The 23675-nt window shown below is 26.6% G+C and overlaps 2 protein-coding genes across 2 annotated transcripts in view; one reads left to right on the top strand and one right to left on the bottom strand.

The window, feature by feature from the left end:
- The window catches only part of LOC135950898 (uncharacterized), a 315472-nt gene extending 304102 nt beyond the window's left edge, over nt 1-11370 (top strand). The window contains exon 19 of the mRNA XM_065500422.1: nt 10675-11370. Coding sequence (XP_065356494.1) covers nt 10675-11324 — 650 coding nt within the window. The 3' untranslated portion in view covers nt 11325-11370. The remainder of the gene's footprint in view (nt 1-10674) is intronic.
- A 4127-nt stretch (nt 11371-15497) lies between these two features.
- On the bottom strand, nt 15498-23382 carry Spn31A (Serpin 31A). Its single transcript, XM_065502085.1, has 4 exons — nt 23293-23382; nt 16110-17008; nt 15899-16049; nt 15498-15838 (listed from the first exon to the last, which is right to left on the bottom strand). Exons 2-4 carry the CDS (start codon nt 16986-16988, stop codon nt 15708-15710), a joined length of 1161 nt encoding a protein of 386 aa, XP_065358157.1. The 5' UTR covers nt 16989-17008; nt 23293-23382; the 3' UTR covers nt 15498-15707.
- Between the last annotated feature and the right edge of the window lie 293 nt (nt 23383-23675).

A 23675-nucleotide genomic window follows, 5' to 3' on the forward strand; every position in this document is an offset into this window, starting at 1 on the left:
AAAAATAAAAGTATTTTTCTCTAATGGATGCTAAAAGTATAATACTGCAAAACAAAATTGTTTGTTTAATGCTTTCAGCTCAATAAGTAAAAAATTTAAAATGCTTGAACGTATGATTAATATTAATTTGAGTCATAATAAGCAAATCGTCTATGACATTTGTATTATTTTGAAGATTTAAATAAATTAAGCATTATTTCATGCTATTAAAAATATAATCATTCAGGAACCACATTGTTTATAACAAAAATTTAATTTTAATATAAAAAAACCTAGACGTATGATTAATATTAATTACAGACATAATAAGAAAATCGTAAATAATTTGTAAACCCTTAAAGATATTTTAAAAATTTAAACGGACATTTATTAAAAATTGCCATAGCGAGGATATTTCAGTAGCTTTTTTAAACTGCTAAGCCTTTTTAGCTGATTTATTTGATAAAATATATGAAAAACTATATAAAATTTATTGTAAATAAGATTTATTTGAGATCTAAAATTATTTTCCGTCATTTTAATATCACCATTATATAAAATTTAAACAAAATAAGGATTATTTCATGCTATATATTGGGTGTATGACTTGAAAGTTTTGGTTTTTCGATTAAAGCAAGATCTAAATTTTTTCCCCGTCAACTAAAAACCAAATCTGATCCATATCTAGCATTATTCATCCAAAAATCAGCTTTTTTATAACTAAAAATTAAATTCTAAAATTCATAAAACCAAGACGTATGATTAATATTAATTACAGGCATATTAAGAAAATCTTAAATAACTTGTGAACCTTTAAAGATATTTTCGAAATTTAAACGGATATTTATAAAAAAATGCCATAATGAGGATAATTCAGTAACTTTTTTAAACTGCTAACCCTTTTTAGCTGATTTATTTGATAAAATGTATGAAAACCCATATAAAATTTAATGTGAATAAGATTTATTTGAGATCTAAAATTGTTCTCTGTCATTTTAATATCACCATTCTATAAAATTTAAATAAAATAAGGGCACTGCTACACGTTCAATATATATTGTGATATTTGGATCGCGATCCATTGTAATGGATCACGAAAAATTAGGTTATTCCGCGATTTGGACCGCGATCCATCAATACTGCATGCTACACGTTCAATAAATATCGCGATATTGGATCGCGGTCAATATATATTGAACGTGTAGCAGTGCCCTAAGGATTATTTCATGCTATATATTGTGTGTATGACTTGAAATTTTTGGTTTTTCGAATATACCAAGATCTTAAATTTTTCCACGTCAACTGAAAACCAAATCGGATCCATAACTACCATTATTACATGCTAACAAAAATATAATCATTCCAAAAACCAGCTTTTTTATAACTGAAAATTAAATTCTAAAATTCATAAAACCAAGACGTATGATTAATATTAATTACAGACAGATTAAGAAAATCCTTAATAACTTTTGAACACTTTGAGATATTTTAAAAATTTAATTGGATATAAATAAGGAAATACCATAACGAGGATTTCTCAGTACTTTGGTTAACCTGTGGATTTTGCTTATCTGATTTATTTTATCAAATTTCAGGATTTAATATCACAATTCTATTATTGACTTAAAAATGCGGGAACTTTTCGAAGTTTCAGATTTTATTTTGAAACATTTGTACAATAAAAATTTATTGAAAGTATGTATTGGTCATTGTTAGCTACAATCTTTACCCATCTTTTCTTACAACATATGGATTCCGAGCAAAAATAATTGCTTATCTTTTGATGCCAAGAACAAATCAAGCATATAACAGAGAGAACAAATCATATTCGGACGGGGCAAGGACTGGACTATAAGGCGGATGAGGCAAAACTTCGCAACCATTTCTTTCTTAATAGGTATTGCAATATGTGTTCGAATGTTGTCATGATGTAATATTACGGTTTCATGCCTGGCCGCATATTTTGGACGTTTATCGGCCAATACTCGCTTTAAACGAATCAGTTTCGTTTGCTACAGGTTCCCTGTGATGGTCAGATCATATTTCAGCAGCTCATAATAGATTTGGCCCTTTTGATTTCATCAAATACAGAGAATTATTTTTGGCTTTAGTGTCGATTCGGCTGGTTGTTTGTAATGCATCCCTTTTTCATCGCAAGTAATGATTTGGAGCAAACATAGTTTTCTTTTATAGAGCTCGGGCATCATTTTGAACATCCTTTCAAGGTCTCTCAACTTCAATTCGTATTGTAATCCATTTCCTAGCTTTTACATAAATACTGCTCCTCGCAACTGTTTACAAATTGCTGTTGAGTAGCTCCTAAAGATTTTGCAAGCTCTTGTTTAGTTTTACAACAATATTCATGGTGTAATGTCTCCAATTCTCAAAGTTTTCAAACTTTTTTGGGCTGGCCTTTGGGCGATCTTAGTCTTCCATGACAAAATCACCACTCCCGCACATTGAAACCGATGAAACACATTCACCATAAGTTTTGGTAAGCAATCGAAGTGATTCAGCGTCACTTTTATCTAATTAACAAAGTAAAACAAAACATCCCACATTTTCGAAGCAAAAAAAAACTTTGTTGTTTACTTTATAACGTTCAATAATTGAGTGAGAATAAAGGACAGTTATGTAACCTTCAAAATGACATATTAGTTATTAAAAACAAAAACCGCGTTCCAAAGATACGCCATCTTTTGTAAATCATACTCTCAATAGTAAACCTAGACGTATGATTAATATTAATTACGGTATATAATTAAAATTTGAAATAACTTTTGAACCCTTTGAGATATTTTCAAAATTTAAACGGATTTTAATAAGCAAATGTCAGTACTTTTGTTACATTGTTGCACATATATTTAAATTTTCGAGTTTTGGGTCAAATTTTTCAAAATTTTTTCACAATTTTTTCAAATTATTTCTTAAAAATACAGTTTCTTAGCCTATTTTCTAATATTAAATTTCATGGATTAGTTCCAAGAAAAACCTAAAAGCTGCAAATAAGTGCCATCCTAATAAACAAGTAGCAGAGCCAAAATAGTAATACAGAAAAAATAAATGTGTTGCTATAAAGACACACAGTGCTGGGTGGATGGTGAAGGTGGTGTTCATGTGGTTTGTTTGGTTACCTGTATGTATAACTAAGTAATTTACCCAAGGGAATTACTTAAACAGTGGCAAACAAAAGCATTTCTACACAATTGCTTTGACTTTCCTATACATTTTGTGTAAAGACTACAGGACAATATAAGCAGTTTTCAAATAACATAACAAGAATTTCTTTAGTATTTTTTTAACTTTAGACTTATTTTATCAAATCAATAAAAAATTCAGGACAGTAATATAATTGTTTATACCTAAAAATTCAATTTTAAAATTAAACCTGCACGTATGATTAATATTAATTACAGGCATATTAAGAAAATCTTAAATAACTTTTCAACCCTTTGAAATATTTTCAAAATTAAAACGGATTTTAATAAACAACATTTTCAGCTATACAAATCTTAAACCAACATTTTTAATTTAATTTAAAAAAATTTATTTAATAAATTTCAAAATTTTACTTATAAATAAACCATATTTTTCTCTAGTGAATGTTAAAAGTATAATAATTGCTTGTTTATGGCTCTCAGTTAAAAATTCAAAAACCTACACGTATGATTAATATTTATTAGAAACATAAAAGAAAATCTTAAAAAAAATGTTGTTTCATAAGAACAAATGTTGTTTCAGGCTATTAAAAATATAATCATTCAAAAAAAATCAGTTTGTTTTTAACTAAAAATTCAGTTTTAAAATTCTACTAAACCGAACGTATGATTAATATTAATTAGAGGCATATTAAGAAAATATCACATAACTTTTGTAGCCTATGAGATATTTTAAAAATTTAAACGGTTTTAAATAAACAACAGTTCAAGATTTTAATATTTCAAAACTAAAAATTTGTAAAAAATATATCAAGGGCAACTTTTCCACAAAAATGTATTGAAAAAATTTTAAATAATTTTATTATTTTTAATAAAAATTTATAACTTTGTTAAATATTTCCTCTAAAACTGTTTTGCTGACTTTTTCTTTAAAGCCCTTATTAAAAAAAAACTGTTGTTACTTTAGGTTTTCACTTTGAAAATTTTAATTCACTTCTGAAAACATCAAGAAGTAACCTCAAGAAAGAAATATTTTATGTTAGTTTTGCAGTTCTACATATTAAAGATATAACTTATCATGAAATGTACATAAAAACGTTAAAAAATCAGCTAGTTTAAAATTTACAAATTCAAATAACCTAGACGTATGATTAATATTAATTAGAGGTAAATTTATAAAACCTTAAATAACTTTTGCAAATTAGCAGATATTTCCATAATTTAAATACTGATTTATTAAAAACAGTTGAAGGTTTGTACTTACATAATACTGATTATAACCTAGTAAGATCTGGCAAACTGTAGGAAAAATTCAAAAATTTACCTCAAGTTTTTAACAAATTTTTACGCATTAATGAAATATTTTATGTTAGTTTTGTCCTTCTACATATTAAAGATATAACTTACAATAAAATGAGCATAAAATCGTAAAAAATATGCTGGTTTAATGCTCTTAGTTTATGATTTACAAATTCAAATAACCTGGACGTATGATTAATATTAATTAGAGGTAAATTTATAAAACCTTAAATAACTTTTGCAAATTGGTAGATATTTTCAAAATTTAAATGCTGATTTATTAAAAACAGTTGAAGGTTTACATCATACTGATTATAACCTAGTAAGATCTGGCAAAACTGTAGGAAAAATTCAAAAATTGAAATCAAATTTTTAGCAAATTATTACGCATTAATGAAATATTTTATGTTAGTTTTGTCCTTCTACATGTTAAAGATATACCTTACAATGAAATGTACATAAAAACTTTCAAAATTCTGCTTGTTTAAGGCTCTTAGTTTACAATTTACAAAATCAAGTAACCTAGGCGTATGATTAATATTTATTAGAGGTAAATTAATAAAATCTTGCATAACGTTTGCAAATTGGCAGATATTTTCAAAATTTAAATGCTGATTTATTAACAAAAGTTCAAGGTTTTTAATTATATATTCACATTTTTTTTCAAAAGTTTTAAAAAACATAAAAATTTAAAAAAATTAAGAAAAAAAATTCATAAATGACTAAGTCAAACAGTTGCTAATTGTCTGAAATAGTGGAATATTCGAATGTCTATGATTTTTTACTACTATTGAAAACATACTGATTGTTCCTAGTCAGAATTGACAAACTGTAGGAAAAATTCAAAAATTGACCTCAAGTTTTTAGCAAATTATTACGCATTAATGAAATATTTTATGTTAGTTTTTTCCCTTCTACATATTAAAGATATAACTTACAATGAAATGAGCATAAATCTTCCAAAATTCTGCTTGTTTAAAGCTCTTAATTTACAATTTACAAAATCAAGTAACCTAGACGTATGATTAATATTAATTAGAGGTAAATTAATAAAATCTTGTATAACTTTTGCAAATTGGCAGATATTTTCAAAATTTAAACGCAGATTTATTAACAAAAGTTCAAGGTTTTTAATTACATATTCACATTATTTTCAAAAGTTTTTAAAAACATAAAAATTTAATATTTAAAAAAATTAAGAAAAAAATTTAATAAATGACTAAGTCAAACAATTGCCAATAGTCTGAAATAGTGGAGTATTCGAATGTCTATGGTTTTTTACTACTATTGAAAACATATTGATTGTTCCTAGTCAGAATTGACAAACTGTAGGAAAACTTCAAAAATTGACCTCAAGTTTTTAGCAAATTATTACGCATTAATGAAATATTTTATGTTAGTTTTTTCCTTCTACATATTAAAGATATAACTTACAATGAAATGAGCATAAAAGCTTAAAAAAATATGCTGGTTTAATGCTCTTAGTTTACAATTTACAAATTCAAATAACCTAGACGTATGATTAATATTAATTAGAGCTAAATTAATAAAATCTTGCATAACTTTTGCAAATTGTCAGATATTTTCAAAATTTAAACGCAGATTTATTAACAAAAGTTCGAGGTTATTATATTAAATATTCAATTGTTTTCAAAAGTTTTAAAAAATCTAAAAATTTAACATTAAAACAAAATTAAGATAAATAATTTAACAAACAACGAAATCAAACAATTGCCAATAGTGTAAAATAGTGTTTATTACTTTTCGATTACTATTAACAGCCTCCTGATTTTCTTTTAATAAGATTTGTCAAAATTTATGAAGAAGTCAAAAAGTGAACTTAATTTTTTTTTTTTAATTTTTGTCGTTAAAGAAATACATAAGTTAGTTTTGCTGTGCTATATGCTTTAACTTTACAATTTAAAAAAATACTTACAAAATTAGCTTGTTTAAGTATATTTATTTCAAATTTATAAATTCAAGTAATATAGGCGTATGATTAATATTAATTAGAGGTAAATTTAAAAAACCTTAAATAACTTTTGCAAATTGGCAGATATTTTCAAAATTTAAACGCTGATTTATTAACAACAGTTGAAGGTTTTGAAATTATATACTTAAATTTTGCTTAACATCTTGTGTGAATTTTGGCATATTCTTAATTAATTTACTATAAAATTTTTTGTTGCACACTGTTAATTAACCATGTATAACTAAGTTTGTATTAGTGTTTGTACTACATTTAAGCATGTGGCAGTATTTGTTACTTTTATCTACTTATATTTATATTATCTATTTCCTTTTCAGTTAGTTTTTACAAGTAGTTATTTGGGCGACTTAGCCGGAAATAGTTATAACTAAGGAGCTTATGTTTATGGTATTTTAGTAACAACGACTAAACAAAAACTTGGTTTAACTCCACCGTTCCCCCTTTCTCTGTCATAAAATGCTGGCTAAACATTTTAGCTTTTAAAAAAACATACAGCAATGGCAAATACTATAACAATATTTTGTTTAGAATATCAACTAGGGACCAGTCTAATATTGTCAATGTTTTACTTTTCCTATTTGTTGTTGACTATATTGTTTGCTTAAGTTTTAAACAAGTCTAGAATCTAAACACAAAACACCAACAAATTGTGTTCTTTAATGTTTATAATATTTTCTAAACATAGTTCTATAGATTTTATTATTTTATTTTGTTTTTTTTTTGTGTTAAAGTAAACAGCCGCTTTGGGCTGGTTGTTAAATATTTAATCTGTTTTCTCTGGCTTTCATGCTAAGCAGCAGAAAATTTCCAGTAACATTAACTAAAAAATGTTGTTTGTCCAACATGTTTGAGCCATAAATATGTTGGCAGGAGAATTGTTTTGTTGGTTGTAAGAATTAAGTAATTTAAATTTCTAACAACATGTTGTCTGCCCATACAATAGTTAAGGTTAAATACATATTTGCTTATTTTGGGGGCAGAGTGACAAAATATAACAATAAACTAATAATGAGAATTAGCAACAAAGAAACATGATAACCATCTGGAGAAATATTTAAAATTATGGATTAAAATAATATAAAAACCAACTTTGTTAAATAATATACAAATTTATTAAGATTGATTGCTAAACAAATCAGTAATAACACTTTAATATTGATATAGTCTAGTCTATGTTTTAGCTTATTCTAGTGGATTGAAAATTTGTTTGCACTTTTTGCACATTCGATGCTTTCAAGGTCTAACAAGCAATATTTTCTAGGTTTACAAAAAATTTTTATGCATTAAATAAATATTACTCTTTTATATACAATTTACCTAAAACACAAACAAAATTTACTTATTTAATGCTCTTTATTTCAATTTTATAAAATTCAAATAACCTAGACGTATGATTAATATTAATTAGAGGTTGTTTAAGAAAATCCTAAATAACTTTTGAAAAATTTGCTGGATTTTAAAAATTTAAACGCTGATTTATTAACAACAGTTCAAGGTTGTTAAATAAAATATTAAAATTTTTAAAGAGGAAAAATATTTAACATTAAAAAAATAAGAAATCGAATTTAACAAAGGACAAACTCTATTAACTAAAATAGAGCAGTACACAAATGTCAAAGATTTTTAGATTTACTATTGCCAACATACTGGTTTTATCATACAGAGATTTTGCTTATCTAAGGCTTTTTGTTTAAAATTTAAAAATTCATATAACCTAGACGTATGATTAATATTAATTAGAGGTTGTTTAAGAAAATCCTAAATAACTTTTGAAAAATTTGCTAGATTTTAAAAATTTAAACGCTGATTTATTAACAACAGTTCAAGGTTGTTAAATAAAATATTAAATTTTTTTAGGAAAATTTTTAAAGAAGAAAAATATTTAACATTAAAAAAAATAAGAAATCGAATTTAAAAAAGGACAAACTCTATTAATTAAAATAGAGCAGTACACAAATGTCAAAGATTTTTAGTACTATTGCCAACATACAGATTTTATCATACAGAGATTTTGCTTATTTAAGGCTTTTTGTTTAAAATTTAAAAATTCTAATAACCTGGACGTATGATTAATATTAATTAGAGAATGTTTCAGAAAATCTTGCATAACTTTTGAAAAACTTGCTAGATTTTAAAAATTTAAACGCCAATTTATTAAAAACAGGTCAAGGTTGTTAAATAAAATATTAAAATTTTTAGGAAAAATTTTAAAGAAAAAAAAAATTTAACATTAAAAAAAATTAGAAATCTACTTAAACAAAGGACAATCTCAGACAGATGCCAATAGTCTAAAATAGAGCAGGACACAAATGTTGAAAATTTTAGCAAAATCGGACAACTTTATACAAATTTTATTTGAAGTTTCTTGATTTAATTTAAAGAAAAAAAATTTTCAAAATTGTATATTGAGAAAATTCCATTAAGAAATTGTTGTTGTATTCCATTTATCCATAGATGTTGAAATATTATGAATTTATTAGAAGATGTACGTTACTTTTACAATTTACATAAAATACAAACAAAATTTACTTACTTAAGGCTCTTTATTTCAATTTTAGAAAATTCAAATAACCTAGACTTATGATTAATATTAATTAGAGGTTGTTTAAGAAAATCCTAAATAACTTTTGAAAAATTTGCTAGATTTTAAAAATTTAAACGCTGATTTATTAACAGCAGTTCAAAGTTGTTAAATAAAATATTAAAATTTTTAGGAAAAATTTTAAAGAGGAAAAATATTTAACATTAAAAAAAAATAAGAAATCTAATTTAAAAAAGGACAAACTCTATTAACTAAAATTGTGCAGTACACAAATGTCAAAGATTTTTAGATCTACTATTGCCAACATACTGATTTTATCATACAGAGATTTTGCTTATTTAAGGCTTTTTGTTTAAAATTTAAAAAATTCATATAATCTAGACGTATGATTAATATTAATTAGAGGTTGTTTAAGACAATTTTACATAACTTTTGAAAAATTTAATAGATTTTTATAATTTAAACTCTGATTTATTAACAACAGTTCATGGCTGTTAAATAAAATATTAAAATTTTTAAGTTTAAGAGGAAAAAAATTTAACATAAAAAAATTATTTTGGGAAACGAATTTTTGTTTGTAAATTTTCTTTTATTCAACAAAGAGCTTTCTTCCCAGTTATATATATTATTTGGATAAATTCACTGAAATTTATTCTTGGGGGATAAACTAATTCACAAGCTTATTTCACTGGTTGCTTAGACCACATTATCAGGAAACCTTTTCCTAGAAGCCTTAAATTTTGAAACTGAGAGCCTTAAATAAGAAATTTTGTTTTGCAGGATTATACTTTTAACCTCCTTTAGAAAAAAAAACTTTAATTTTCAAAATGCTTATTTATAATTAATTTTGAAATTTATTAAATTTTAATTTTTTTTTTATCAAGACTTTTGAAAATATTTTTTTGGTTTAATATTTATATAGAATTTAATGTTGTTTATTAAAATCCGTTTAAATTTTTAAAATATCTCAAAGGGTTCAAAAGTTATTTAAGATTTACTTAATATACCCGTAATTAATATTAATCATACGTCTGGATTTAGTTAAATTTAAAATTAAATTTTTAGTTATATACAAATCGATTATTTGAATTATTATGTTAATAATAGCAAGAAATAAAGCTTATTTTGTATAAATCATCAAAATAATAGAAAAATGTTATGGAAGATTATCTTATTATGACTCTAATTAATATTAATCATACGTTTATGCATTTAAAATGTTTACTTCTTGAACTGAGAGCATCAAACAGACAACTTGGTTTTGCAGTATTATATTTTTAGCCTCCCTTAGAGAAAAATAACTTAATTTCGCAAAGGTTTATTTATAAGAATTTTTTAATTTTATTAAATTTTATAAATTAAGTACAAATTGTTTAAACAAAAGTTCTGCAAATAATTTCATGGTTTATAATTCATATAGCCTAAAATGTTGTTTATTAAAATCTATTTAACTTTTGCAAATATCTCAAATGCATCAAAAGTTATTTAAGATTTTCTTAATATTTATGTAATTAATATTAATCATACGTTCAGGATTTTTTAATTTTAAAATTTAATTTTTAATTATAAACAATAAGGTTTTTTTTGAATGATTATATTTTTAATAGCTTGAAATAGTGCTTATTTATTATTAATCTGCTGAATAAACTAAATCTTTATTGAAATTAATTTATTTCATTGATTTTCTTGTATTTTATAACTTTCAGACACCCTTATCGGCATACGTTCCTCGGTGAATCCTGTCAGCATCTGTTCTTCCATGTCATCATATCATCCCACTAGCGGAGTACATTATACAAATGCAGCTCCGGGTAGTTATCTAAATACAGTACCACCCTCACAAACACAACTAATACCGGCCGGAGCCATCGTATCCATAAGTAGTCTAACCAATACAGCTGCCCCAACAGGAACAATAAATTATACAATACCAGCGACCATAATAACAACCACATCGGTGACAACACAGACACCAAAAACCCAAAAGCGAGTGACAATAATGGAACCCACCACAAATCATACATTTGATCCATTACTGCCCACAATGGTGGCATTGGCGGGAGCCAATACCTCCTCGAATGTACAGCAACAACAACAACAGCATCCTACACCCATAATAACCATCACAACTAATAACAGCCAAACGCCAGAGGAAAAGGCTAATAAGAATAAGGAGAGTAGTGAAGATGAGGAAGATCCTAGGGGTATGTTGGATCGTATAACACATGATCTCAATTATCTGTTAAATGGTGCCGAAGATGATCAAATACCACCACCACCCAGACCTCCCACGGGCAGCATACCCTCTACGGAGTTGGCTAATGCGGAGGTTATATTTAAAACGGATGAATTGTAAAGTGTGAGAATGAGTAATAAACAATAAAGACAGGGTTAGTTAGGTGTAAAAATTTTTGAGAAATAAAAGGTTGTTAAGTGTAAATATAACTTCTAATCTAATTTAATGTTAAAGTTAAAATATTAATACAGTAAAATTAAGTAATTTTCAAAACATTTGCTTAAATATTATTATCAACACAACTAAATAATATAACTACTGATGGCTCAATGTCGAATATCAAAAATACATGATCATGTTTAAAATATGGAAATTTGTATAATAAAATTAAGATTTTTTTTTCAATTTTTTTCTTAGTATTAGATTTATATATGTATGTATTACAGGATACTCAAATCTTTTTCCTTAAGGCAGCTAAATATTTGTAAATATAATAAATAAAACAGGAATTTCATTTCAAAATAAGAAAGAAAAATATTAATTAAAATAAAATCGTTTCAAAACGATTTTGAAAAGGCTCTACAGTAACGAAATCAGCAACATTTTTTATTTCCGACCCCATAAAGAATATACGTATGTATGTATTCTAGATCGAAATATACATGAATTGATACATTAATATTCATATTGAAAATTTCCCCCCACCAAGAAGAAGACAAATTTTTAAGTTCAAAAGAAATTGGTGAAAATATTTTTGTTAAAAAAACTTGGTGAAGAAAAAATGTTCCAATAACTAATTTGAAGAAAGAAAAAACTGGAATATTTGAATAAAAAACAAGAGAGCTATATTCAGCTATGCCGAATCTTATATACCCTTCACCAAATTATACTTCTAAATACAAATTTTAAACATTTTAAGTTAAACAAAAAATTTTTTTTTTCCAAAGTTGTATTTTTTTCATTTTTTAGAAAAAAAAAACAAAAAATAAATTTTTTTTTGTTTTTTTCAATTTTTTTTTTGGTGAAAAAAAAAATTGGGTTAAAAAATGTTTTTCCCAATTTTGACCCATTGTAGGTCCAACTTACTATGGTCTCATATACACTGATGGACAAAATTCACCGCCATTTCCTCTTTAGGATGTGTAAAGGATCGCCACGGTACGTATTTGTAAATTAGGTTAAGTTAAAAAGACTTGTTTTAACTGAAGTATAATTAAATTGAATTATTGTTTTTGTTGAAAAAATAAAATTTTGTGTTTCAATTATATTTATAACGTGGTAGTCCTTTAAACATTCTGAAGGGAAATGGCGGTGACTTTCGTCCATCAGTGTACGTCGTTGCAAAGGTCTTTGAAATAATTAGATATCCATATGTTAATGACTTAATAATCCAGATATACATAGGTCAAAAATATGTCAAAAATCGAGGTTGTCCTGGTTTTTTCCTCATATCTCAGCCTTTTGTGGACCGATTTTATTGATTTTAAATAGGAAACTTCACGAAAGCATGTCTGACAGAATTATCGAAGATTTGGATCCCGAAGATATCTGGGGTATTAAAAAAATTAATTTCAACAGATAGACGGACATGGCTTAATCGACTCCGCTATCTATAAGCATCCAGAATATATATACTTTATAGTGTCGGAAAATTTAAAAAAAAATTCGAAATTTTTTATAAAAAAATTTTTTTTGTTAATTTTTAAAAAACAATTTTTTTTAAATTTATTAGTGAAACAAAATTTATGCCCAAATTTTTTTTTAAAAAATTTAAAAAAAAAATTCAAAATTCTTTAAAAAAAATTTTTTTTTTTAATTTTTTAAAAAGAATTTTTTTTTTAATTTATTAGTGGAAAAATATTTATGACAAAAAATTTTTTGGTAAAAAAAAAATTCGGTTTAAAAAATATTTCTCCCGATTTTTACCCATCGTAGGTCCAAATAACTATAGCCTTATATACATGCATTGTTGCAATGGACTTTGAAATATCTATCATTAGATATCCATATTGTCTATATTAATGACAGTAAACCAGATATAGATCAAAAATAGTTCAAACATCGAGGTTGTCCCGTTTTTTTCCATATATATCAGCCATTTGTGGGCCGACTTTGTCAATTTTAAATATCAACCGAGCCGATAGAATTTCCGATTTATTGATGGATCAATCATGTTTGAAAATTATTTGGAGGCTACAGAAAGTTGATTTCAACATGCAGACGGATAGACGGACATGGCTATATAGAGATCCAGAATATGTACATATAGTTTGTGGGGTCGGAAATGAAAAATGTAGAAATTACAAACGGAATGACAACCTTATATATACCCTTGTCACTCATGGTGAATAAAAAGGTCTATATTACTCTTCAATAGCTCCACAAATCTTAGCCCCTTTCAAAATTGTTTTCCAAAAATTTGAAAAAAACATTTTTGTTCACCAATTTGTCCCTCAACTTTTTTTTCGCAATTTTATTATTTTCTTCAAAATTTGTTGCTATTTAAAATCGATAAAATCGACGCAAAATGGCAGAAAACCGCGACTATGTACTTCGATTTTTTCACCAACATTTTTATACCCTTTACCATGAGTATAAGTTTGTCATTCCGTTTGTAATTTCTACATTATTCATTTGCGACCCCACATATCCATCTGTCCGTCTGTATGTTGATATCAACTTTCCATAGTCTCCAATTAACTTACATACATGATTCATACATCAATACATTGGGAATTCTTCCGGCTCAGTTGCTATTAAAAAAAGACCAGAAAAAAGACCCGTGTCTCCCAGTTTTTGCCCAAAGCCATGCACTTTTTTTATGGGCCCCCAAAGATTTCGGGCCTCGGTGTTATTTTTGCAAAAAAAATTTCATTTTCTCAGGCTCATATCTTTCAAACAGTTGGGAATTTTGATTTAATCTCTGAGGCAAAGTTGTAGTCCTTGTCATAAAGAACACAAATTGTGAACAAATAAAATCAAAAACACTTCATCTTCAAGATCAAAATCGCAAAAAAATTAGAAATAAATTTAGAAATACATTTTTTTTAAAGCTGCCTAAAAGTATGCTTTAGTTTATAATAATTTAATAGTTTATGGCCCAAAACAATTAATTCCTTTAGTTTTTTTCTTACTAACTTATACATAACCAACCAAAATGGGGTTAAAACTCATTCCTAGCAAGTTCATATGTTCTAGAAAGTTGTTTACTGAGATCTTAGGTACATTTTTGTAGTTGAGTGTTTTCTTGAATTTTGAACGATTTGCTACCTATGGACCTGAACAGGTGAAAAAAGATTAAAAAAAATCGAAGTTTTTACAGTTTTTTGCGATTTTGATCTTTAAGATGAAGTTTTTTTGATTTGATATGTTCACAATTATTGTTCTTTATGACAAGGGCTACAACTTTGCCTCAGAGAGTAAATCAAAATTCCGAACAGTTTGCAAGATATGAGCTTGAGAATATTATCACTTTTTTGCAAAAATGACACCGAGACCCCAAATATTTGGGGGCCCATAAAAAAAGTGAATGACTGGGGGGGTCAAAACTGGGAGCCACAGTTTTTTTGTGTTGCACTGTGTAATTGAATCGTTTATTTCAAAAACCAGCCAAGCAACAAAAAATTAAAAATTGAATTATTTGGTGATTACTGTTTTGTAAAAGTAAATACAGTGTTTAATGCAAACAAAATTAAAAACTAACCCCGATTATGGCAAAGCAAAGCCGAGAAATCCGTGTTTAGTGCAGAAAGAAATCAAGTGACTTCTTTGTAAAGTTTTTCCTTTTTTTAAGGCCTTCTACTGTAGAGCCTTTTAAAACCTATTAACTAGAACTCTTTAAGTGTAAATATTTCAATTTGTTAACAAGAAAAATAAACTGTGTGTTATCAATCAACAAAAATTTAAATGAAATTCATAATAATTAAAATAAAAACTATGTAAATATTTAAATATTATCAAAAAAAAAAAAAACAAACATTTGAAAAAAGAATTTATGTAAATTAAAGAGAAAACTAAACAAAATAAATGTTAAATAAATAATTATTCCTAAATAAAACTAAAATAGTTTTTAAATAAATGAAATTAAAACAAACAAATTGTATAATTATTAAATATAATAAACCTACATATAGTAATAATTAATATAAATTAAATCAAATAAAATAAAATAAAACCAACACTCTTTAACTTTAAACAACATTTTTGAAATATTTTAAAAGAATTAATTAATAAATCAAAAAAATAAAATAAAAATTTTCAAGAATCTTTGTTATAAAAAAAATCCAGTTTAAATGCAGTTTTTATTATATTTTTTTTTTTTTTAAAAAAGAAAAGAAAACAAATAATTATAAATTATTAACAGTAAGTATTAAATAAATAGCTATACAACAAATTAAAAGCGGGGAAAATATTGGGGAAGCACCGGTTTGTTTTAAAAACTTACAACTACAAGTTTTATTAAACTCTTAAAAGGGTTTAAGTCATCTTAACATTTAAAAAAGTTTAAAATTTCTTAACATGGCCCACAAAAAATGTGGCTTCTCTATTGCGTATGGCAAAGAAAAAGGGATGATCGGCACGAAAGAATTTTTGCCGTGAGTCTATGGAATTACTAATCACTATGGGTTTGGTGGCTAAAAGAAAAAATAATAATTTCTTAATTAACAATTTAAAAACCTTTAAATGTTATTTACCTTCAACTTTGGCGGGTTCCGAGCCCGATTCATGGACCTCTATGCAGGCCTTATGCCAAACATCACTAAAGGGTAAAACATTGGAGGCTGAGTTAGGGGCCAATAGATTTTTAAAATTGGATTCTTCACCAAACATTAAAGAAAAACCCATCTAAAAATACCCCAAAAAAATTAAAGAAAATTTCTTTTTTTGTTACAGAAATCAACCCACCTTCTCCAATATCTGTTTTAAACTGCACTCAAAATCAATTTTAAACTTGGGCAATAACAATTGAACACTCTCCATTTGCATTTGTTCGGTCACCTGACTCAAATTAACCTCCTTCAGTTTCAATTCCAATTCCCGTAAACCATCTCTTTTATTGGGTAAAATCAATAACATAGACAACTCATCATCATGTTCATAGGGCAATTCCACTACTCTGGCATCCAATTCCTTAAGTTCCACAAATTTCACCATCATTTCATTGTCCAACATCATGGGTATCGACTTAATGCTTTCCCCCGTAACATGGAAATCATACAAACCCGAACGATAGGCACTAAAGGGTAAAAACCATTTATTTTTGAAATTTGCCGCCAAAACCAACAATGCTTTGGCATTTTCCGCTATTCTCAAATTACTACATCTCTTTAATGATTTCTCTATAGAGTTTCTTATGACTTTCAACACCTCTTCCTTATCTTCAAACTTCAATTGCTGGCTTAAAGTTAAAAAATAATTTTCCGAAATTTTCTTAAATTGTGAATCCAGCTCATAATTGTCATTGACCAATATTCTGGAACACATTTCCAATTGAGTGTCTATAGATTCTTGTGTAACAATGGCCAAATTGCCTGCAAAATAATTGGCCATTTTGCCATTGTTGGGAAAACGTTGTAGCTGTAGTTTTTCCTTTAACTCTTCAGCGGTTTTGCCATCAGAACCCAAATAGACTAGAGACAAAAGAGCTTCCAGCAGAAAGGGTGATATACAAATGTTGCCTTCATCACAGGCTTCTGCATTGGAATCGTTTGTTTGCAGCAGCAGATTTGTAAATAATTCCAAACCAAAATTGGTTTCATAGCTGTTGTTGTTTGAAGAGTCCATCTTGATTTTGGAAAGATTAGCTGGAAGATAATAGAAAATTAATAAATTTAAGGCATTAAAAATCCATTTCAAAACTCCAATCGTTCTAACATCATGAGATCCACAATCTTTACTTTAAATTGCTCTTAAAAAGATCTATGATATTTGTAATAGACTGGTTTTTAAATTATTCACGATTATTATATTGAATAGCTTTTAAAATGATAAATGGATCTACAATATTTAAAGAAAATTGGTTTTGAAGTGATCCATGATCCATTCTATTGAAAGATCCATGATCACAACATGTATTGAATTGATCTTCAAAAGATTCATGATCGTGAATAAAAGCAAAGATCTGTGCATTAATTGGGTCTTAAAAATTCTAAGTGTTCTTTGCATTTAATTAGTTAATATCCTTCACCATCAGTGGCAAGGGTATATATAAGTTTGTAATTTTTTAATTTATTATGGATCGTTATAGATAGCGGAGTCGATATAGCCATGTCCGTCTGTCCATTTGTATATTGAAATCAACTTTTCGTAGCCCCCCAATAACTTACAAACATGATTGATACATCAATATATTAGGATTTCTACCGGCTGGGTTGCTATTTAAAAAAGAGAAACAAAAATCGGGACAATCGAGGTTTGGCCTATGTATACCCTACACCACCATAGTGGGGAGGGTATAATAAGCTTTATTTTATGTGAAGAAATTACAAAAAGTACCAAAAATTCTCCCCATAGAATTCTCACTCACTTAGGATCATATATGTTTAATTTCATGTTTCTAAGACCATTTTTATAGAAAATTCAATAAGTACTATTACAATATATAAAAAGTACCAATGTGAACCAAGTGAATTATCACACACTTAGAACCATATACGCTTAATTTCATATTTCTAGGTCCATTATTATAGAAAATTCAAAAAAGTACCATTAGAATATAGAAAAAGTACCAAAAAGCACCCACTTGTAGTTTCCCACTCACTCGGGTCCATATAACCTTTATTTCATGTTTCTAGGTTCATTGGTGAAGAAATTACAAAAAGTACCATTCGAATAAAGAAAAAGTACCAAAAAGTCTCCCCCTAGAATTCTCACTCGCTTAGGACCATATATGTTTAATTTCATGTTTCTAAGTCCATTGTTATAGAAATTTCAAAAAAGTACCATTAAGAAAGAACAAAAAAGTACCTATAGTTCAGTTCTCACATTTTGGTACCTAAATATAATCCCCTATTTCTAACACTAACTTCACTCAGATGCATATCAGCTAACTTTAATGTCGATAAGTGAAATAATTTGAAATATTAAAAAAGTACCATTAGGAGAAAAGTACCAATTTCCCTTTTCCTCCTTGAAATTTAAAAATACTCCATTTTGCCAAAAATGTTTATGCTACAGACATGTCTCAATCATGTATGAATCAAGGAACCAATGTTAAAAAAATTATCAAAATTGGCTTAATAATTTCAAATATAATGTATTTTCCCGATTTTATCCCCTTTTTGGTACCTTTTTTATCCCCATTGTGGTGGTAAAATATTATTAAAATAATTTTCTGTATCGTGGTAGGAGCTCATAGTAAAATATTCGAATATCTATGTCAAATTATAGAAAAACATTTACCCGGATTTGGCCCAATATACACATAATCATTGGAGTTCCAAATAACACCCTGTTAGTTAATTTTTGTATGAATCCAGTAGCCAATGTTAAAAAATTATCAAAATTGGCTTAATAATTTCAAATATAATGTATTTTCCCGATTTTATCCCCTTTTTGGTACCTTTTTATCCCCATTGCGATGGTAAAATTTTATTCAAATATAAATAAGCATCGTGGTGGGAGTTCATAATAAAATATTCGTATGTCTATCTCAAATTATAGAAAAACATATTTTATGAAAAAGTACCAAAAATAAACACAATTTTTATCCCTTAAGGGTTCGAATTTCCAAAAAGTACCAAACTTGTTTTTTTTATTTTTTGATAAGTAAAAAATACAATTTAAAATTTGTTTCTATGTTTATTGGTTTAAAAGATACATAGGGTGCCAAAAAAGTACCAAAATACAGTTTTTACCCATTTTCTCCCCTAAATGTTTCGAATTTCGAAAAATTACGAAACACCTGTCAGATTATTTTTTAAATGGAGTAACATGCAATTTTAAGTTTTTTTGTATCTTTATTAGTTTTGAAGATATAAGGTTACCGAATTTACCCGTTTTTACCCTTTTTTACCCCCTAAACGTTCGAATTTCCAAAAATCTCTTCTTGTCGGATCGTTTTGGGGAGGGAGGAACCCACAGTTAAAATTTCAAGATTATAGCTTCTGTCGTTTGGGCTGTGTGATGATGAATCAGTCAGTCAGTGAGTCAGTAAGGTTACTCTTTTATATATATAGATATGGATATCTAATGATAAATATTTCAAAGTCCATTGCAACATGTATAAAGGTCTATAGTAAGTCAATGGGTCATAATCGGGAAAAATATATTTTAACCCGAATTTTTTTTTTTCACCAAAAAAATTTTTTTGGCATAAATTTATTTTCATAAAAAAATTTAAAAATAAATTTAATAAAAAAAAAATTTTTAATTAAAAAAATATTTAAAAAAAAAATTTTAATTTTTTTTTTTGGTGAAGGGCTGTTTTTCTTATGAAATTGATCTTAAAGAGATCCACGATCATTACAATAATTATTTTAAGCATAATTTGGTGAAGGGCTAGTTTAATAAATATAATCTTCAAAAAAATTGAAAAACAATTTTAAAAAAATTAAATTTGTTTACCTAAAAATATTTTAAAAAAAATATTTTAAAGCATAATTTGGTGAAGGGCTAGTTTTTCTTATGAAATTTATCTTAAAAAGATCCACGATCATTATATTAAATTATTTTTAAAATAACCCATTATCTTTGTTTCAAATAGGTCTTTAAAAAAATAATTTGATCTTTGTAATAGCTAGATTTTAAAATAATCCACCATCATTAGATCAGAATTTCATGTAAAAATATAAATAAATCTAAGATCTTTGCAATAAATTGGTTTCGAAGTGATCCACAATCATTGTTTTAAACTATTTAAACTAAAAAGAGTAAATTGGAGCTAAAATTATCCACTATTATTATTATGTTGAATTGGTCTTCAAAATATTCACGATCCTTGTGATAAACTGATCTAGGATATGCGAGGCTATCTATGAGCTAGAAACAGTAGAAAATATTTTGTGTTACTGTACTAGATTACAGGACACACAAGATGATTTCGTTTCTTCATATCTAGGTCTATTCCTGAGTGGAATACACACCCCTTCTTATCTCTATTTATCATTCACCCCTATCGTGAAAAACATGTGAAATTTATGTTCCCATGAAATATCCATTTCCCTCGAAGGGAAAATTGCTATCGTGAAATTCCAATGAACTTTTCATTCACAATAGTTGAATTTGTTCGTAACAGCGGTTTATTGTTTACAAAATTCCATCTAAAAATATCACAACATGGGGAATTTTTTCATGTGAACAAAGTTTATGAACGAAAAATGGGAAAAGGGAACATATTTCATGTGAAATATCGACTCGCGATAGGCCACTTATGTCTCGATCTTCTCGATTTTAAATTGCAACCTAAGTTAGACTATAGCGAATTCACTAATACCCCGGTCTCTTCGTTCTGCGTCCGTTTCGAAGTTGCGTCTTTTTCAGGGAAGTTCTGAAACTATTTTACTATTACATTATTTTATCGATGATTTATGATTTTCTCAATTTTTTTTTATTTTGAAATATTTGTACAATATAAATTTATTCAAAGTATTGTCCATTGTTAATTATGACATTTTCCCATTTTTCTGGCACCATATGGATTCCGAGCCAAAAGAACTGTTCATATTTTGAATCAATACAATTTTGGATACTCTGTTCCAAAGTAAAGAGTATACCAGAGAGAGCGTTCTGCATCGATCTAAATAAATAGAAGTCGGATTGGACAAGGTCTGAACTATAAGGCGGTTGAGGTGAAACTTCCCAAACACTTCATTATAAATAGTTTTTAACAGGAATTCCGTTGTCATGATGGAATATTTCGGTTTCATGACTGCCGGATATTCTGGGCGTGATCGCTTCAAACGAATCAGTTGGTGAAAAAAAAAAATCGGGTAAAAAAATATTGTTCCCGATTTTGACCCATTACAGGTCCAACTTACTATGGTCTTATATACGTCGTTGCAAAGGTCTTTGAAATATCTATCATAAGATATCCATATTGTCTATATTAAGGACTTAGTAATCCAGATATAGGTCAAAAATAGGTCAAAAATCGTGGTTGTACTAGTTTTTCCTTATATCTCCGCCATTTGTGGACCGATTTTCTCGATTTTAAACAGCAACCGAGCCGGAAGAATTCCGGAGATATTGATGTTGATTTCAACAGACAGACGGACATGGCTTAATCGACTCCGCTATCTATAAGGATCTAGAATATATATACTTTATAGGGTCTGAAAATTATATTGTGGAAATTACAAACGGAATGACAAACTTATATATAACCTTCACACGAAGGTATAAAAATAATGTTGGTAAAAAAATATTCGAATGAGAAAAATTTTGAGCGATTCTGTCTGTTAAAATCAATTTTCTGAAGACCCCAGATATCTTCGGGATCCAAATCTTCAATAATTCTGTGAGACATGCTTTCGAGAAGTTTCCTATTTAAAATCAGCAAAATCGGTCCACAAATGGCTGAGATATGAGGAAAAAAACCAGGACAAACTCGATTTTTGACCTATATCTGGATTACTATATCATTAATATAGTCAATATGGATATCTAATGATAGATATTTCAAAGACCTTTGCAACGAAGTATATAAGACCATAGTAAGTTGGAACTACAATGGGTCAAAATCGGAAAAAATATTTTTTAAGCCGAATTTTTTTTTCACCCAAAAAAATTTTAAAAACAAAAAATATTTTTTTTAAAATTTAAAAAAAAAAAATTATAATTTAAAAAAATTAAAACAATTCGAAAATTTTTTTTTTCCAAAAAATGAAAGAAAACTCGAAAAAATTTAGTTTACCTAAAAATATTTAAAATTTGTATTTTGAAGTATAATTTGGTGAAGGGTATATAAGATTCGGCACAGCCGAATATAGCTCTCTTACTTGTTTTTTATTAAAATTTGTTTTGGTGAAATTTTTAAAAAATTTTCTTATTATTTTAAACTTTTGTGAAGGGTATATAAAATTCGGCACAGCTGAATATAGCAGTCATATTTGTTATTAATAGATTTTACTTTAATAATATCTGTCATAATATCTAAATAAATAAAAAATGCTGCATCTTGAAATCACTTTCATTTGTGTTTAATAGCATTTTAAACCATATTAACATTGATTAACTTGACAATTTTAATATATATGTATGTATTTCTTTTGAACACAAGAGTTCCAGAGTTACAAAACTGCTATTAATTAATTAGTCTTCCAAATGTTTATCTCAGTAAATTTGAAACTTTGTTAAATGTTAAAAAATTCTCACATTTACTTAAATCTTTAAAAACTATTAAAATTTAATTTTAAAACACTTTGAAATTTTTTATAAAATTTTCTTTATATTTTTAAATACAATAACACTTTGTATAACAAGCGAGCTTTTTCGAACACTACTAGCTAAATATTAAAATGTTTTCATTTAATTTTGTTTATAATATGTACATTTCAGAATTTTGTAAAAGATTTTTGTTTAATTTCAAATTTTCATTAATAATTTTGAAACATTTTAAATAATTTTTTTTTTTTCAATTTTATTTATTTTAGGAAACTCATGTCAAAAATTCATTTATTTACAATTTTGACATATTTTGCTTTTAAATACATACTAGTACTTTTTGCATTAAAGAATTGATAGAAATAATTTTAAAAACAAAGAAATTTCCATTTCCATCAGCCTAAATCATGTGCAATTAAAAATAAGTAATTTCTGCTTTAGCTACCAGAAAATTAAACATTTCAAACACAAGTGTTTGGGCTAGAAAACTGAACAAAAAAAACTACATAAATAATGATGTGGGTGGATGTTTTTTTTTTTGTTTTTTTGAGTTTGAAAAACGTTTTCAATTTTTTTTTAAAAAACAAACAAAAAAAAAACATAAAATTACATCACAAGTATTTTAAAATCTTTATGGACACTTTGGTAATATCAGTTTTAAATTGTTGTAGATTTTTAAAATTAAAACAATTTTTGGGAAATTTATAAAATTTGAATTCTAATTAAAAGAATTTTGTAACATTTTATAATATGCAATATTTTCTACCTCGTTTTCTTTTCCAAGTTAGTTTTTTTGATCAGAATATATTTGAATTCTGTTTAGCCACGATACTAAAACGATTTAATCTCTGCGAAATCTAAATGAAAACTGAAAATACAATAAAAAAAAAACATTTTTTTTAGAAAAATTATTCTCCCTCTTTTTTTTATTTTCTTCTTTTAATAATATTTTTGTTGAAAGAATATCAACAAATGTGTACAACAACAACAACAACATTATATATATCAAATACTGTATGTATATAGTTTTGTTATTGCTGTTGTTGTTGTTGTAAAAACATAAATTCGCATTATTGTTGTTATTGTGTTTTCAGTTTTTATCTATTTATATTGCATTTTCATTTTAAATATTTTGTTTTGTTTGTTCTC

Source organism: Calliphora vicina, chromosome 2 (assembly GCF_958450345.1).
Source record: "Calliphora vicina chromosome 2, idCalVici1.1, whole genome shotgun sequence".
In the NCBI taxonomy this organism is placed as follows: Eukaryota; Metazoa; Arthropoda; class Insecta; order Diptera; family Calliphoridae; genus Calliphora; species Calliphora vicina.

Bases quoted from the DNA above. Each gene is read 5' to 3' on its own strand.
- Spn31A (XM_065502085.1), bottom strand. From the start codon at position 16,988: ATGGACTCTTCAAACAACAACAGCTATGAAACCAATTTTGGTTTGGAA. The intron at 16,050-16,109 runs GTGGGTTGATTT...GGGTATTTTTAG, and splicing joins TAAAACAGATATTGGAGAAG to ATGGGTTTTTCTTTAATGTT. The intron at 15,839-15,898 runs GTAAATAACATT...TTTTTCTTTTAG, and splicing joins GGAACCCGCCAAAGTTGAAG to CCACCAAACCCATAGTGATT.